The sequence below is a fragment of the Athene noctua genome, chromosome 19, assembly GCF_965140245.1.
Source record: "Athene noctua chromosome 19, bAthNoc1.hap1.1, whole genome shotgun sequence".
Classification (NCBI taxonomy): Eukaryota; Metazoa; Chordata; class Aves; order Strigiformes; family Strigidae; genus Athene; species Athene noctua.
The window spans coordinates 6,758,404-6,774,136 of NC_134055.1; the positions used below are offsets into that span (position 1 = coordinate 6,758,404).

Genomic DNA, 15,733 nt, shown 5'->3' on the forward strand with positions numbered 1-15,733 from the left:
CAGTGGTAGGATGTAATGGATGCTGTCCTTTTTCATGTCAGGATTAACTGACCTTGTAAGTTGGCCAAAACCGGCACAGCAAATGCTCTGTAACATCTCTGCCATGTTCCAAACCCTGCACATGAAACTGCCAGTACACCAGTTCCCAGCCAGGCTAAAGGGAAGAAGAGAAGGGAAAGGATGTCAGCTTTCATCAGAAAACATGGTATTTCCAGACTATAGAGTTTCAAAGTTTTGTTCCAGAAATCTACTAATCCTTGCCTGCCTCTCATCACTCTCTTCAGATACGGATTCAGAATCTTCAGCATATTCATTTTATTTCTCCTTTGTGTCTCCTCTTTGTATCTCTCCCCCAGCACTAATTTATCATATTAATTTTCACTGTTTCTACAGAAGTTTCATTCCAGAATTTTGCTGATATACTTTTTTACAATCCATGATGATGATGCCTGATCCCAACAGATGGGATGAATGAGCATAATACAAATGCCTCTCTCAACAGATTTTTTTTTTTCCCAATATTCTTCCTAAATATTTTTCAATGAAGATATGTAGCCTGTTAGAGTGTGAATACATAAATGGACCAAGTACAGGTCTACTGACATCATGCAAGGGGAAGAGGAATATCTAGGAGAGAACTCTCTACCTCTACATACAACTTTTCAGGAGATGAGGTGATTAGCCCAGTTCACTTTGTTTTTAATTGCTGCACTTTAGGTGTTAGACAGTTATGCTACACCATCCATAGGGAATGCAGACATAGGTTTTTCTAAATGTGCTTAGCATGTCAACATTTTAAGCATTGGCTTGTGATTGTTACCACTAAGGCTTGAAGAGAGAGGGGCCTCGGTATTAACTATTGAAAGCAGGGGGCCTAGTAATTGCTATTGAAAGCAGATCTGCAGGGTATTTGTATTCTTTGTCATGAAAGATGTTTACTGTATTCAGCATTTCGCTGATCACCCTATAGTGTCTTTTTTTCTTTTACATTCAAAATTCATTAAACAAAGTTGGAGGTTTTTTTAACAAAAAATGTCAGCACTGGTTCACATCAGTCTAGCTGACAGTGCGTTTGACTAGCACTTTCAGTCCATAAAGCTTTTTTTTTTTTTCTTTTTCTAAACCAAAATGACAGTTTAAAAAAGAATGTTTTTAAAGAAGGTGCATGGTAGCAGTTTAGGCCATCAATTTTCTTCACTAGACTTAGTTATGAAAATAAGTCCTGTTATGAAAAGTGTATTTTTAGAAACCACTAAAGCACTCCTTCAGAGCTCCACTCCCCAAATATTGCACTCTTCCAACAATAAATGCGCTCTGAAGGAAATAGTAAAGCTGTGACTGGTTACAAAAGCAAGTACAGATAAAGTTCAAACCTTTGAGGACATTAAAATATATTTAATTAAACTTCTCCACGCTGCAAAATGGGCAACTTCCTCTCTAGTATGTCAGCTTGGAAAAAGGTGTAGCTGGGAATATTAACGTATGAAGTGTCCCATTTGCTGTGCCAGAAGAAAATATATGGAAGACCTTTCTCTCAGACCTTCCTTGGTGTTGAACTGTGGTGTGGGGATTTGAGGACTTAATCTTTCTATTTCATTAAACAAAATACTAAAAGAAGATGATGGGAAGTGGAGAGCCATCCAGACCAGAACAAATAGAGAAGACAGTAATAAGAATATGTTTCATTGTGCATTAGAAAACCTATTTTGCAATTCTAATTCACTGTTTTCTCCTCAAAAAATTCAACTCTCGAACTCCAAGCACATTGAAGAATTTCTTCAATATTTCTTCAATGTTCATTTTTATGACAATGACTTCTGCTTAGATTTACAGTTTCAGTTCCATTTTTATTATAAAAATATTACTTGATATTCTACATTACTTATTATACAGAAAGGATAGTTATTTCCTGTTTAATCTAAAAAATGGGGAGAGAACTAATAATTTCCTAGATACAAACTGGGATACAAGTTAAGCAGCATACTACAAGTAAACTAATCCCTATGAAGTTTGCTAAACACACAGTGATACTGCCAACAGATCCAATGTGAAAGCACACGTCTTTGCCACATGTAAAATCAGACACAGATGAATAAAATCTTATTGACATAAATTCACTCTGGTTATAAATTCAGTGCTTACGATTTTCCCAACACATCATCAGCCTCCTCTCAAAGCCCAGAGTAAGGACAAGGACACTCCTAAAGGGTGAACAAGACAAGAAAATTGGTAAAAATTAGGGATTTCAGAGTAGGATGGAATACGGTCACAAAATATCAAGCACTGTTTCCTGGTGTAAATGTCCTAGTGTAAAAAGGAAAAGGAGGTAAGCTGCAGAACTGAGAGAACAGTAGAAAAGGACAAGAGGGTTAGTTAAAGGGAAGAAAATAACAAAACAAAACGTGGATGACAAAGCTGGAATATGTTTCCTGAGCTCTGTGAAAGGTTTGGACCATGAAATGAAAAAATATTATACTGTAGCAGCACAGTCAATAAGGGAAATCAGCAAGTGTTCAGCTTTCTGTGGAGCGGCTGCAGAGCGGTGCTCTGTGTCTGAGGAGTTAATGAGAAAGCGGTGCTGAGCTGTAGCTTTGCGAGTTGCTGCTCCCAAAGCTCTCTTGAGTTTTAAATCAGTTCTTTACTTCCATGAGGTTTAGGGCTTGATGAGTTTAAGACACGGGCTATTTGCCAGGGCACAGAGCACAACCTCACACCCTCACACCCCACAGGCACAGTCGGAGTCTCACAGGAGCCTCCTTGGCAAGAGTGCCCCCATGCTACTGGGGACAGCAGGGAAGCCCCAAAGCTGGAGGTGCAGGATCCTTACAAGTGAGGTGGAAAGTCTCATCCACACAGAAATGGGGAAAGGCACCTAGTTCCCATCTATTTTATTCTGTGTGTTTGCTGGGGTGGCAATGGGGACAGAGCAACGGTGATGATCCAGCCATCATATCAATTACATTCATATCAAAGACTGCTCATTAGAGGGGTATGACACGGAGTGATGTGACTCCTTCAGTACAAGGATATCCCAGAAAAGGGGCTGACCTCTCCACACACAAGACCCTCTGGCACTGCAGGAGCACCAACACCTTCGCCACCAAGCAACAGGAAAGCATCTCTCCCAACCCTCCTCCTTGCAGCAACCCTACCTCCAAAGAAACTTCTCGCCCTGACTTGCTAATCATGCGCTGGTCGAGCAGGGGCTGGAGGCAGGAGAGGGGTGGGAAGAGTGAAGGGGGCTGAGGTGGGGGCCGGGAGCGGGGCCGGCCCCGGGGACACTCCGCCCCGCCGGGGCGGGACGAGCCGGCGGCCCCGCTCCGAGGCGTGTAAAAGCGGGACTGGCGGGGCCGGGGAGCAGCGAGCGACCGGCCGGGGCTGCCCTACGGAGCAGGTGAGCGGGGCCCGGAGGAGCCGGGAGGGCAGCGGGGAACCCCCGTCCTGCTCCGGGGCCGGCACCGGGGCCGACGGTAGAGCCGAGCATCAATTCACCTCCCCTCACGTCCCCTCCCCTCACGTCCCCTCATGTCCCCTCACCTCCCCTCCCCTCACCCCTCCCCTCACCCCTCCCCTCGCTGTCCCACAGGTTGCACCAGTTGCCGGGATCGCTGCACCAACCAGCAAAACGTCGTCCGAAATGGCAGCCGAGGTGAGGATGAACTTTGCTTCTCCGGCGAGTGGTCTCGGGGTGCTCTGAGCTTGACTGCCCGATACCCCCAGCCCTGCAGCCTGCCCCGCTCCTTTGGGTGCTTCTCTCTAATGTATTTGTTTTATCAGTGTTTAAATGAAGAAGGGGACAGCAAACGTATTTGCTGCATTTATTTCTGCCAACCCAACCTCTGATTTCGGTGAAAACTCATGTTAGTGGAGATAGATAACTCGAAATTATACTTTGGTACCTCTTCGCCACCCGAACACTTGGCTCCCAGCACTGGCCTTTCACTCCCCATCCCCTCCACCACTCACCTCAGGGGACAGGTTTCCCGGTGAGAAGCTGCAAAACTTTGCTTTTTTCAACTCCTATTTCCCCGCCCAACTCCCCGCCGCCCCTCCTGACAAACCTGCTTCAAAAAGAGATGCCCGGCACCCAGCCCGTGCCTACCCCTGAGCTCCGCAGCTCCCTCCGGCTCCCCTCCCAGGCACCCGGGGTCACAGAGCCCCTGGGGCTGCGGGGGCCCGGCCCTGGCCACCGCCCGCTGTCCATGGTAGCCCGCAGAGCGGACCGGTAGCCCCGCGCCGCGCTGATCCGCAGACCTTCCGCGGGGTGGTTTGGGGTCGTGGGGTTTTCTTTCTTTTCTTTTTCCAGTGAATGTCTGTAATACTGAAAGGTACCCAGCCCTTCCTTTCTGGGGTCTCCACCTTAACCAGTTTTATGCTAATTTTATGCCAAAGCTTGCAAGAACATCAGGGACTCCGGAGATTCTTCAAACGGTAAATTCATAGTCACAGGAGTGTTTTAGGGGATGTGCCTTGTTCACAGCTCTTTGTCAACCGAGTATTTTGTTATAATCTCCCTAAAAGAATGACTTTTAAAAAATTATTATTTCATGTAACAGTAGACAGCTTTCACTATATCCCCGAATCCCTTTTTTTTCCTGTCAGGAGACTAACAAAGGGTCAGTGATCACCAGCTGCCTTAAAAAACAGATGCATGCTGGTCTTGCACTAGATGCCCTGATATTTGTATTCATGGACAGGACGTAGTCTCTCCAGAGTAAAGTACCTGGAGGATTCCCAAGCCAGACCTGACACCACTAGGGCTAAATTCTAGTGGCAATCACTTCACCTATTTAGGTACTTGAAAAAAGTCTTAAAGTCCAGAGATCTGCTGGTCAATGGCACAGCAGTGAATAACCATTACTGAGTATGTCCTCAGTTTTACATGGATAAGGAGTGGGATGGATATTAACTGATTTTTAGGGGATTTATTGGTAAGACTTTTGAACACACCTCAACTTCATTACTTGCAGGGGGATAAAATGATGGGAGGAAGGTTTGTTGGAAGTACAGATCCAGTCATGGAGATGCTCAGCTCTTCCATTACCTATGATCAGAGACTGGCTGAAGTTGATATCCAGGGGAGCATGGCTTACGCCAAAGCCTTGGAGAAAGCCGGTATCCTATCTAAAACTGAGCTGGAGAAGATCCTGAGTGGCCTGGAAAAGGTATTTATTTCCTTCACATCTGTCATGTGTGCTGGAAAAAATGTCTGCTTTTCTAACAGCACCTGTACTAGGCTCCCTGAGTTGCCCTTGGAGACATTCTGGGCAGGGGATGGATGCTCAGATTGCATCCCACTAAAGGCACCAGGGCCCAACAGTAGGATGTGAACCAGCTGACGAGCACCCAGGGAGACCTGAAGCCCTGATGAGCACACTCCCGGTGCCCAGTACGGCAGCCCCGGGGCCTCGCTGAGGTGTGCTCGCTGTGACCTGCCTGCCCATCCTCTTCAGGCTGAACATTCACCAGGAATTGTTTCAGTATGAATTAGGAGTATTCTTTTTCTGCTGGCACTTGGATCCTTTTGAGTCTGGCGGCCCAAGTAAGTAGGAGGCAATGCATAGCATTGTATAGGGGTGAAGAGAAGTCAGCAGCTAAGCGCTTTTTTAAAATATCCATTGTTGTTGCTCACCCACCATGGACAATGGTGACTCTATACAATATTTGTATAGGAAAAATTATTTGTGGACAATGCTAAAGCAATCACTGACATTTCAGCTCGCTCTTCTGTTGCAGTGCTTAAATCCTCCTAGAGCCATAACTTCACACTTTGATTTGCACTGGGATGGCAGAAGCTGGTATTTGCTGGGGACACTTACAGCCCCCCCACGCAGCAGGGTAACCGTGGTGGCTGACTGGTGTTTCTGCTGGTGTTTGTAGATCTCTGAGGAATGGTCTAAAGGAATCTTTGTGGTGACCCAAACTGATGAGGACATCCACACTGCCAATGAACGCAGACTAAAGGTCTGGATCCTCTCACCTCTTGTTCCCATTCCTCTGTAGCTAGATCTGCCTGACGTTAAGTGCATGTGCCTCTGTCCCTCTCTGAAATTCCTCTGGACCTTGTGGCACTGGAACCCCAGGTGCACGAACAAGTGTCTCCAAGAGCCCTTTTGTGCAAGAGGCACTGTACAAGCATAGCTCCCAAACTTGCCCTTTTCCCCAGAGGAGGTCCCACGGCTACTCGCAGGTTGCTAGAGCCGAGTCCCTCCCAGGCAGGGGGGAGGTCTGCTCATGTGGAATCTTCTGCTTAGAATATGAGATGCTGACAGAAATCCTCCTCTTGTCCTCAGGAGTTGATTGGAGACATAGCAGGAAAGCTGCACACTGGAAGAAGCAGAAATGATCAGGTATATACAGAGCCTTTATTTTTTTTTCCACTGTACTCCTCCCCAACCGCATTTTAGGAGACCTCAGACCAGAATGGCTTTTGGGAGAGCAAGATAGAGTGACATTACCACATCAAAATGACCAATTTATGAGGGGAATATATCCATTCCCATCACAGAGAACACAGAGGGAATAACACTGCCAAGCCTTTCTGGGGAACAGCATTTGGTCACTATGTATGTCACATTCTGCTTTGTCTGACGGTGGCCAATCTCATACAGGTTGTGACCGACTTGAAGCTGTTCATGAAGAATTCCCTCTCTGTCATCTCCACTCACCTCCTGCAGCTCATTAAGACCCTGGTGGAACGTGCTGCCATGTAAGTCCTTTTCCATATCCATCGCCTTGGCCTGGCAGGGCCAGGAGACTTCTAGGCTTGCTCTTTGACTGACACCACTCAGGGCAGCAGCAGGGCCTTCTGTGGAGGACATTACAGACAGGCAGGGTGTGGTAGCACAGGGAAAGCAACAGTCCCCCTTTCTCCACAGTTCACATCACAGAGGCCTTCCTCTTCCCCCCAGTGTGTCCTAGCAAAGGAGTTGAGGTGGCAGGTCCACGCAAGGCTTCAGAAGGCACCAAATCCATCTGAAGGAGTGGGGAACTTGAACATGTGTCAAGTTGTTCTGTAGGGGAAAAGCTCAGCTCTGGTAACGCCCAGTCTAACTCTCCTCCTCACAAACCACCCTCCAAACCGGTGGTGGACTGGGGAATCTTTGCCTGCCACAGGGGGATTACCATGCCAGGCAATTCTCCAGGGCAGCCTAGGGCAGACACACCACCCTGGAAGATGGGGAGATCTGAACCCAGTGTGCTTAGGGTGAAAGGTGAACGGGTGAGGAAGAGACAGACCAGCTTCAGCACAACACAGGCTGAAGATGTTCTCTTTGTGGCCTTGGCAGAAACCCCTGGCGTGTGCCTGCCACTGCCTTCTATCCTGACAGCTGCTGCTCACCTCTTTCTCTCCTTTCACATGCAGAGAAATTGATGTTATCTTGCCTGGCTACACCCACCTGCAGAAAGCTCAGCCCATCAGATGGAGCCAGTTCTTGCTCAGGTAAGCACCTTTCACACTTGGCTGGAGGAAGCCTTCTCCACCCTTGGGGCCCTGCTCAGCTGGAGCCTAGAAGTGCATCATCCTCTGAGGGGCAGCCGGGGGTGGTGACAAACCAGAGCTAACCCTGCCAGCTGGAACTGCAGCTCCCCGTGTTCCTGCGGGGCTCTGAACAAGAGGGCCCCCAAGCACTGAGTGGGCAGTGCAGGCTGACACCCTGTGTGCTCCATTCTTTGACCGCTCCTACCTCTTGGGTCGGGTGACACCTTCTGACTTGAGGTATTTCATCTCTCGTGTCCTTTCCTAGCCATGCTGTTGCTCTGACCCGTGATTCTGAGCGCCTGGGAGAGATAAAGAAGAGGATCAACGTTTTGCCTTTGGGAAGGTAAGGTCTACTGTTTGTGTAATCACTTGGCCTTGCTTTGCCCTGCAAAGTCTTCAGAGGTGCCTTTTCTGCTTCTTAGAGCTCAGTTTTGCTTGAAGTATACAGGATATCATGCATGACTTCTGTTTCTTTCTCCCCTGGCAGCGGTGCTCTGGCTGGCAACCCACTGGAAATTGATAGAGAGCTTCTGCGTAGTGGTAAATGTCTCCCTGTGACTGAGAGGCACAGGATTACTTGTAATACCTTGGAGGGAGGGAAGCATTGATACGTGCCTCCCAATGGCACAGTAATGCACTGTCCTGGAGCCAAAGCCTTTCTGTTATAAGACTTTTTACTGTAATGAGACAGGGAATGTCTACGAGGTCGCAGCAGGAAGAGCCACCTCTGCTGCACATTGGCTGCCTGGGGGTAATAACAAAGAATGCAGTCAGCGTAACACTTAAGCATGGTTATTTTCTGGGACTACTCAAGGGCTCACAGTCACATGCATGCCGAGGCAGCCTGCTGCATTCAAGCTCCAGACATGCCAAACCTGACCTCCTCTGTCCATCATCTTCCTTACAGAGCTGGACTTTGCCTCCATCAGCCTGAACAGCATGGATGCCGTTAGTGAGAGAGACTTTGTGGGTAAGCACAACCCAATCACATCTTCCCACTGATATTTTAGAAGCAGACTTCTGAGAACTTCCCAGCTGACTTTCTTTGAGGGGACTGAAATCCCTCACTATGAAGTAATTCCAAAGCTCCAGTCAGAGCTCCCTGGGTTGTCAAGCAAACAAGCACCTTTTTCACCCCGTGATTTCCTGCCTTCTCTGCAGTGGAATTCCTCTCTGTTGCCACCCTGTTGATGATCCACCTTAGCAAGATGGCTGAAGATCTTATCCTCTACAGTACCAGCGAGTTTGGCTTTCTGACACTCTCCGATACCTACTGGTACGTTTCTGATCTCTGGGGACTAATTTTCCTCAGCTATCCCCTCATGAGAGAATGAGCCAGTGGTTGGGGTCTCCCTCCTGCATAAGGCTGACACAGCATTAAGATTTTGGCAGAAAGGCAGCCTTAGGGTGAATATCCCTCAGCCACAATCACTTATTTCTGATTCTGGTAACTCAACCAAGTCTGAACTCAGCAGACACTCCTCCCCAGCAGCTGCTGGCAGAGAGAACTTCCTCTTCTGCTGGGAAAGCCTGCCAAAGCCCGCCCTTGGCTACCCAGGGTTGCAGCCCTGGCAGATTTCCTGTCTCTCAGGGAGGCACAGCCACACTCTCTGAGCTCACAGCAGCGGTCCAAAATCAACACATCAGTTTTGGAGGGCTGGGTCAGTCTGCTGCATGACCCGTGTCTGTGTGGACTGGGGTCTTGCTCACTGTTACACTCCACACACCTTTCTTTCAGCACTGGCAGCAGCCTGATGCCTCAGAAGAAGAATCCTGATAGCCTGGAACTGATCCGCAGCAAAGCTGGACGCGTGTTTGGACGGGTGAGCCCGCAAAAGAAAGAAGCGTGATGGGGAAGCTGCTCCTACCGGGGATGAAGAATGTTCCTCCTCCTTGGCCCCTGTAAAGCCTTAAGCTCTGCCGGGGCAGTGTGCTTCTCTTCCTGTAACTAACTGCCTCCCGTTTCTCTCTGCAGTTGGCTGCTATTCTCATGGTTCTCAAAGGACTTCCAAGTACCTACAACAAGGATCTGCAGGTAAAACAGGTCTCAGTTTTCACACCATCCCTCTGAGCAGACACCGCCATCTTCTGCTCTTGAGCAGTCTTCCACCACCTCTCCCTGCACAGCCCCTGCTTGGGTGCAGGATGCAGGGAAGGGGCTGAGGCACGGCGTGCTGCCGCTGACACCCCGGCCGAAGCAGGAGCCCCTGGACGATGCCGGCTCTGCTGGCTGGGCTGCTCAAGCCGGTGGGTTTTTGGGATGCATCAGGTTGTCTTACGGCAATTTCCATCCCTGTTCTAACGCAGGAGGACAAGGAGGCCGTCTTTGATGTTGTGGACACCCTGAATGCTGTGCTCCAGGTTGCCACTGGAGTGATTTCTACCCTCCAGGTAAGGCTCCAGCCTCTCACTATTGAACACGGTTGGGGTGCACGTTCTGTGAGTAACACAGTAAAAGGGCTCTAGACTTGTCCTTAGATGAAGACCCTTCAGTGGCTCACCCATGTTTCTCATTATGGCCCCCAATGTCAGCTAACATGTCCCCAAAGGTGGAGTGATGATAACGTCTCCCCCTGACCCTCCTTTCTACAGATCAACAAGGAGAACATGGAGAAGGCACTGAGCCCTGAGATCCTGTCGTCTGACCTGGCTCTCTACTTGGTTCATAAAGGAGTAAGTATCAGAAGGGAACTTGGAGATGTGGTTCCTCCGGATCGCGAATACTGCTTAGTGATGGCCTGAGATGAGGCCTTCTTTTCTGTCCCCAGGTGATGGTCAGTCTGGGTCAACAAACACGAAAGCTGGAAACCCATTCTTTACATATATCTCAAGTAGTGGAACTGTTGCTGGGTGAACTTGATAGTTATTTACAGGTGGAGTTTTACCTCCTAACGCCTCCCCTCTTCACACCCCAGAAAACCCGGATTCAGATTTCATTGCCCTAAGTGAAAACAAGCCAACCAAAAAGACAGCACATCCATTTTTTCCTTTGAAAAACACCCCAGTTGCCTGGTCACTGACTGCGGCCTCTGCTTCTCACTGCAGATGCCATTCAGACAAGCCCACGTTGCCTCTGGGAAGGCCGTCCACCTCGCCGAGTCTAAAGGTGTCACCATCAATAATCTCACCCTGGAGGACCTGAAGAGCATCAGGTTCGTATCACTATTATTGTGCCATCACTTCCCTCAACAGGCAGGTATCGGCCTCCCTTTGTATGGGGCTCCTCCTGGTGCCCTTCCCCAAAATGCCTGGGCCGGACAGCACCCCAAAATCCTCCTGGCCTGAATATCAATGCTGCTACTGCTGGGCCTGAAAGCACTAAAGGGGGACAACATCACTGCCATCAGCTCCAGCAGGGCCTGGGCACCAGCTCTTGGGAGAGACTGCAAGAAACTCACACCCTGGCCTGGAGGCACCAGCCCTCCAGAGTGAGTTTGCCTCCAAACTTCCTCAGGTTTCCCTTGGAGCTGACTCTTTGCTTGGCCACAAGCAGCTACTGTCAGGCACCAGAAGTGCAGAAGCAGGGCTGCAGGAGGCTCTTCCCCTTGGAAAAAGGCTCCGTCTCCACTCCCGCCCCCCGCCCCGTCTCTGCAGGCAGTGAGCATGTAAAGTCAGCCAACAGCACCCAGCACTCACTGACACCTCCTCTCTTTGCCTCCCCAGCCCCCTGATCGGCAGCGACGTCTCCCAGGTCTTCAATGTTGTCAACAGCGTGGAGCAGTACACGGCCATGGGCGGTACTGCCAAGAGCAGCGTGACTGCCCAGATCGAGCAGCTCAGGGAGCTGCTGAAGAAGCTGAAGGAACAAGCCTAGAGTGTGGGGAGATATCCCGTGGATGCAGCGTTTTGTGCCTATCACACTAATCTGAAGTTAATAAACACTGGGGTGTATGTAGTTCACTGAAACTCCTGTTTTGTGTATTTCTTCGTAGGGGCAAGATTGAGCTGGGCTTCCTCAGCCCTTGTGAGGCTTGGGGAAATGTTCACTGATGTGTGAAAGAATGGGGGCTTTCCCCTCACTGTCAGTGGAGCTGGGTTATGGGGTGTTCAAGCTCTTAGGGGTTGGTAGGTAGAGAGCAGCATGAGTGTCTTTGTTCAAGAGACCTGAAAATGTGTCTCTTGGAGGGGAGGGTGGTGGACTAGGAAAGTGATCATCCCCTTGTACTCAGCACTGATGAAACCACAGCTCAAATACTCTGTTCAGTTTTGGGTCCCTCACTACAAGACAGACACTGAGGTGCTGGAGTGTGTCCAAAGAAGAACAAAGAAGCTGCTAAAGGTTCTGGAGCACAAGTCTTGTGAGGAGCAGCTGAGGGAACTGGGGCTGTTTAGTCTAGAGAAAAGGAGGCTCAAGGATGACATTATCGCTCTCTACAACTACCCAAAAGGAGGTTCTAGTGATGTGGGTGCCGGTCTATTCTCCCACATAACAAGCGATAGGATGAGAGGAAACATCCTCAAATTGTGCCAGGTGAGGTTTAGATTGGGTATTAGGAAAAATGCCTCCATCAAAAGGGTTATCAGGGTTATCAAGCATTGGAACAGGCTTCCCAGGGAAGTGGTTGAGTCACCATCCCCGGAGGCATTTAAAAGATGGGTAGATGTGGCACTTAGGGACATGGTTTAGTGGTGGCCTTGGCAGTCTGGGTTAAGGGTTGGACTCAGTGATCTTAAGGGTCTTTTCCAACCTAAATGATTCTGTGATTCTATGCAGCACAAGGCTGGATCCAGCAGCACCCAAGCAGGCTACTCAGTGTGCTGAGGGAGGCATGTGGGTGTGCACAAAGTGCACCTGGTACTACGTCTGCAACGTATGCCACATCTCCAGCTATCTGCCCTCCTCTTCACAGGAGGACACTTGCCTGCCTGCCTTCTGGCAGAGGGGATTAAGTGGCCAAAAGAAGGCTCCTTACCCTCTGGCACTGGAACTTGCATAGTCTTAGGCAGGACTTGGCCAGTAGGTCAACCCACAGGTCATCCCTGCCCATCATAGAACCACCTTTGGCTCTGGTTTCCTCCAAAGCACAGGGGTTGCACAACTGCAGGTCAAGCTTTTTCCTGTGTGACCCAGGACAAGCTAGCAGAGCAGAATGCTTGAAAAGAGACTGGCATGGCTGGCTGCCTCGTACAAATCTTATACTATCTTCCTTCTGTCCTTACAAATATATAATCAGAACAAAGACCAAGAAAAAGCCTTACTTGTGGAATCAGAATGCAGCAACTTTGTGTCTTTCGCAGGGTGAAAATACTTAATTAAACAAACACTTGAAACATTATTCCCCACTATTGTTCTGCAGTGATTTCTGGATGGAATGTGCCTGCTACTTGATTCAAAAGGTAGAGAAAGAACAGTTGCCTACGGGAAAGGTAGGGCAATTTTCATTAAACCAGCTTGAACCTGGAACCCACAGCACAGTAGTGCTGGTTTTGACAATTTCTTTTCTGTCACAGCATTCTAAAGCTGGTGTTTTGCTCAGCACCCTGCCCTCCGTGCTGATGCAGCAACACGTTACTGCCAGACTTTGTAACGCACATAGGTAATGGCAGTAACGCAAGCGTTGCCTCACCACGTTTAGGTTAAGGGCTGCAGCACAGACAGTACAAACTACCATAAGCTAAATCTCCTGTCATTAAGGAAGTACCCCAGGAGATACAAACCGCTTTCATCCCACCTTTGCAGCATTCATGCTTTAAGCGTGTGGGAGAAGAACCAGCAACAGAAAACTTCCCTTTTTTCAATGCTTCCCCCCACCCTCAGTCTGCCTTTATTCTGGCCCTAAACCCGATCTATTCTTTTGGCATTTAAAGAACAGCACGTTTCAACCACCAGTCCGTAAATCACCTTTGTGTTTGCTCTGTTACTTTCTGCTCTGTTTCTGTTTTGGCACTACTGTCTTCTCTCCAGACAGGTTAGCTGTGGCCAGGAAATCACTTATGCATACTTAGCTGATAGGGAAAAGGAGCAAGAGAGAGCTGACACCAATACCCAACACCTACAGAGTCAGAAGAAGGGATACCTCCTCATCTCCACCTCACAGTTCTTTTTCCTCCCATAAGCTTTCTTGATCTGTGCCACTCCCCTCTTTTTCCCCATTTGTATCTTGTAGCTCCTGCTCAGTACCTTCAGAGGCCTCAGCTGAATAGATTTTCTCTCGCTTCCAGCAGCAAATGTCCGGCATTGTTCCTTGTGACCAGTGTTGAGTGACACAGGGCCCTGCCAAACTGAAAGGAAAAGAAAGGTCTTAGGAGATTATCACATCTCAGTCTACTACTTAAATGAGTAATTCATAATCAGTGGTACTTCCCACCCACCCAACCTTTTCTTAAAATTGTGAAATAATTTAGATTGGGAGGGACCTATGAGGTCTCTGAAGCTCCACAGACATTATAGGAGTGTGTGGTCCATGGCATCTTCAGACTTTCATCATCACCCTCCTATGACTCATTGTGATTTGGGTTTTTAAAGCCCTGTCCCTTACCACAGGGAGATCTGTATAGACAGAAAAATCAGTGTCTTGGACACTACTCTGGATTTGGTCTTAAATCCCTGCTCCATTACAGACCACAGGAAGGGACTTAAGCCAAGAATTCATGCAGGCTGGTCCTGAACTACTGAAACTCTCAGCAGATGGCTATGTAACTCTGATCTGATACCCAAGCTGATAACAAACCTATAAAACAGCTCTTGAAACATGACAAAAAGTAGCAAACTCTTCTCTGGATGCCTCTAAGGAAAAGATCTCTAATCTGCTTTTACACCCTGGAAAAATCCCGCTGAATATTTTGTCTCCTAAACAAATTGTGCCTGGTCTTTTTATCCCCTAGCTCTCTATTGAAGAAGCTGAGCTAGTAACATTTCTCTGCCACCACAAGAGAGTTGTGAGAACAGATGCACTGCATGACAGCAACGTCCCCTGCAGGCACCGTGGATGAATTTGAGACAGCAATATCCAAATGTGTCCATCTAGACTGGAGTCCTCTTTGCCAGAGGCAACACAAAACAACTTCATTGTGATCCTTCAATCATTTCTACTCCTCGCATTACAGAGAGATGCCCGTACAGATAAATGGAAAAAATTACCAAAAGGCCTGGAGCTAATGGAACAGAAACTGGAGCTTTCACTGGTATATTTAACCATGTAACTGTTTAAATACAGGTAATAATTAGAAATCAAAGCTGTCATGTATCACACATACATAGGGTTAATGATGTGAAAACACAAATAGCAAAGTAGATACAGGGCAGCTCTGAACGTGCCACAGAAATCCCATCTTCCTTTTTCTAGCCCCGTGGGTCACAACTGGTCTCTGAAGGAGACCAGTCTCTGAAAGGTTGTGCATGTTCCACATGGCCAACCTTGAGCCTCTACCACAAACACCATGAGGAAAAGCCTCTCCCTGTATACGATTCACCCTGGATGTAAATCTAGTGCTTACTCTTTTTCCAAATCCTCAGCAACCTCCTGTCAAAGCCCAGAACAAGGACAAAGACATTCATAAAAGATGAACATGACAAGAGAAGGGACTTCAGAAGAGGAAGGAACCCAGAAACACTGGTTCAAAGAGTGTAGACAGCATGATGGTCTGTGCATCTGCAAGCCTGGAGGTCTGAAAGGGAACAGAGACATCACCCCAGAAAAAAATTATCATATGGGGAAATGTTTGAGAAGCAGTAAATTAATAGCTGGCTATGAATCCAGACACAGAGTTTAAGCCTCATTCTGGACTGATATCGAAGGCAGCACACTGGAAACCCAGCTGAAAAAAACCAAACCAAACCAAACCAAAACACAAAACCCCAAACTTGCTCTTTCAGGCTGGGTAGCCAGCGGCTGCTTGATGCTAGCCATGGCCCTCGCCCGGTGTCCTCTCTGCTGCAGACCGCAGCACGCCCTAATCGTGCGGTCGCATTGTGCCCTACACTTCATCTTCAACTCAGAAAGGGGATGAAGAGTAGGACAGAGAAGAATATAGGAAAGACAGCTGGACTAGGTCTCTTCCTACCTGAATTATCCTACGGTCCTGTGACAACAGGGCTGGTTAAAGGGCAGAAAGAGCCGAAAGGGAACAAGAAAACTGGGATGCATTTTCCGCACTCCCTCAAGAGCCTCCGACAGCACACTGAGAAAAATCCACGCCGGAGCAGCACCCTCCCTCCGGCAAAACCACCCCGTGCGGCGGGGCGGGGCGAGGCGGGGGCCGGGAGCGGGGCCGGCCCCGGGGACACTCCGCCCCGCCGGGGCGGGACGA

At 48.6% G+C, this 15,733-nt stretch overlaps 1 protein-coding gene across 1 annotated transcript; it reads left to right on the plus strand.

The window, feature by feature from the left end:
- Positions 1–3,637: 3,637 nt before the first annotated feature.
- Positions 3,638–11,326, plus strand: LOC141968215 (argininosuccinate lyase). The gene is made up of 16 exons (XM_074922666.1): positions 3,638–3,649; positions 4,971–5,165; positions 5,881–5,964; positions 6,294–6,350; positions 6,612–6,709; positions 7,367–7,444; positions 7,749–7,826; positions 7,971–8,023; positions 8,391–8,453; positions 8,645–8,759; positions 9,222–9,306; positions 9,459–9,518; positions 9,791–9,874; positions 10,076–10,156; positions 10,529–10,635; positions 11,147–11,326. Exons 1-16 carry the CDS (start codon positions 3,638–3,640, stop codon positions 11,295–11,297), a joined length of 1,401 nt encoding a protein of 466 aa, XP_074778767.1. The 3' UTR covers positions 11,298–11,326.
- Positions 11,327–15,733: the final 4,407 nt, after the last annotated feature.

Bases quoted from the DNA above. Each gene is read 5' to 3' on its own strand.
- LOC141968215 (XM_074922666.1), top strand. The intron at 8,454-8,644 runs GTAAGCACAACC...CCTTCTCTGCAG, and splicing joins TAGTGAGAGAGACTTTGTGG to TGGAATTCCTCTCTGTTGCC. The intron at 9,875-10,075 runs GTAAGGCTCCAG...TCCTTTCTACAG, and splicing joins GAGTGATTTCTACCCTCCAG to ATCAACAAGGAGAACATGGA.